Source organism: Notamacropus eugenii, chromosome 2 (assembly GCF_028372415.1).
Source record: "Notamacropus eugenii isolate mMacEug1 chromosome 2, mMacEug1.pri_v2, whole genome shotgun sequence".
Taxonomy (NCBI): domain Eukaryota; kingdom Metazoa; phylum Chordata; class Mammalia; order Diprotodontia; family Macropodidae; genus Notamacropus; species Notamacropus eugenii.
In genome coordinates, this window is record NC_092873.1 from 32,195,296 (window position 1) to 32,197,587 (window position 2,292).

At 37.4% G+C, this 2,292-nt stretch overlaps 1 protein-coding gene across 1 annotated transcript; it reads left to right on the forward strand.

Annotated features, from left to right (window-relative positions):
• The first annotated feature begins 328 nt into the window (after window positions 1-328).
• On the forward strand, window positions 329-1,252 carry LOC140523439 (olfactory receptor 5M10-like). Its single transcript, XM_072638306.1, has one exon. The coding sequence runs from the start codon at window positions 329-331 to the stop codon at window positions 1,250-1,252; it is 924 nt and encodes a 307-aa protein (XP_072494407.1).
• The last annotated feature ends 1,040 nt before the right edge of the window (window positions 1,253-2,292 follow it).

Consider the following 2,292-nt stretch of genomic DNA (forward strand, 5'->3'; position numbering starts at 1 on the left):
GAGAAGCCCACGTTATAAACTTTGATCTAAAATATAATACTTGTTTGCATTCTTTTAAAAAATCTACACAAAGAAGAAAACCGGAGAGAAAGAAGGAAGAAAGAAAAATAAATGAAGGAGGGAAGGAGAAAAAGAGAAAAAAAGAAAGGCAGAAATAGACAGACAGACAGACAGACAGAGAAAGAAGAAAGCTATACAGTTATCCACTAATACTGGTGGTGATAGCTACAGGATCCTAAAATGATATAAGTATTAGCTTTCATATTTATTAAGTACCTTCTCATATGTCTGCTAATGGTACATCTCTCAGTTGACAGGACATGAAAAAATGCCTACCACAAACCACACCGAAGTTACCGAATTCATCCTCCTGGGACTAACTGAGGATCCAGAATTGCAAAATATCCTTTTCATAGTATTCCTAGTGATCTATATCATCACTCTGACGGGCAATATGGGCATGATCATGCTGATCCATAACAGTCCTCGACTCCACACTCCCATGTACTTTTTCCTCAGCCATCTCTCCTTTGTCGATTTTTGTTACTCTTCCAACATCACCCCTCAGATGCTAGTTCATTTCCTTTCAGAAAGAAAAGTCATCTCCTATGAAGGATGTTTCACCCAGTGTCTTTCCTTCATTGCCTTAGTGATTACTGAGTTTTATATCCTTGCCTCAATGGCTATTGATCGCTATGTGGCTATCAGCAGCCCTCTTCATTACAGCAGCAAAATGAACCATAGTGTCTGCCTCTGCCTGGTCATTGTTCCCTATGTCTATGGCTTCCTGAATGGCCTTTCCCAATCCCTGCTGACCTTTCACTTATCCTTCTGTGGATCTAATGAAATTAACCACTTCTACTGTGCTGACCCTCCTCTCCTGTTATTGGCCTGCTCTAATGCCTATGTCAAAAAACTGGCTATGTTCATAGTAGCTGGCTTAACTCTTTCAAGCTCTCTTTTTACAATTCTCTGTTCTTATGTTTTTATCCTTGCTGCAATTTTGAGGATCCAATCTGCTGAAGGCAGATGTAAGACCTTCTCCACTTGTGCATCTCATTTAATAGCAGTCATTCTGTTTTATGGGACTCCCTTTTGCATGTACTTAAGACCCCCTTCTGAACAATCTGTAGAAGAATCCAAAACAATTGCTGTCTTTTATACTTTTGTGAGTCCCATGCTAAATCCCTTGATCTACAGCCTCAGAAACAAGGATGTCATTGAGTCTATGAATAAAATGTTCCAGAAATGAACATGGCATTTTCATGAAAATGGCAGGATGTATTACATAGACACATTGGATCATAGAATCATGAATTGTAATTAAGTTTAAACCAACGAACAACGCTAGTCTTATCGTTCCATTTAATAAACTGGTAAATTTTGGTTCAAATTCTGAAAGTCCCTTCCTATGGCTCCAAAATAAGTGTCAGTGGTAAGTTCCGGAGCCAACTTTCTTATCCAATTCCACTGAATCCATAGTAAGTATTCCTTTTGTTGAATTGTGATTTCCATCTAGTCCTTACAATTCAGATATAGGCAACAACGAGAAGCCTGTCCTACTCCCTGACATGTCACACAATACAAAGGTACATAATATATTCTCAGGAAAATAAGTTTGTTGGTGGTACTGACAGTGATGACAGTTATTATGATAACGTGTTCATGTTGAAAATGCCAATGCTGCTGCTGCTATTTCTTTTGGTAATTCTCTTCATAAGAAGCTCCGTGACATAGCTGACAGAGTGCTGCCTTGGAATTCAAGTTCTATCTCTGAAATATACTGACTGTGTCATCTTAAGTGTTTCATTTAACATGTTAATGATCTTTGCATCTCTCTGATCTTATAATCAGCAGACCATGTTTTGGTAGAAGAAGTTCCTTGCATGAGAGTTCCCTATATTAATGCAATCACAGGTCTAATCCCTATCACTATTCCTTAGATATCTTTATACATTTCACCAAAAATTCCTATTTGTTCATAATTTGGTGATGGGATTTCAAAGCACTAAAAAAAGTAATCATATCCGCTTACTTTCTTACAATAACCACTGAGATGTAGGTATTTTATTATTTCCAATTTACATATGAGAAAACAGACAAGCAGAGATTAAGAAATTTATCAGGGGTCACATAGATGGTAAGTGTCTGTAAAGGGGTGTGAACTTTTGGGAGTTTTCCTGAAACCAAGTCTATCACTCTAGCCACTATGCCATCTACCTGTGTTTTTTTGTGTGTGAAGATGGATAAACAAATTAGAACTCATATTCTTTGACATTTAAAAATGTCCTA

Coding starts and splice junctions, on each gene's coding strand:
- LOC140523439 (XM_072638306.1), top strand. CDS start 329: ATGCCTACCACAAACCACACCGAAGTTACCGAATTCATCCTCCTGGGA.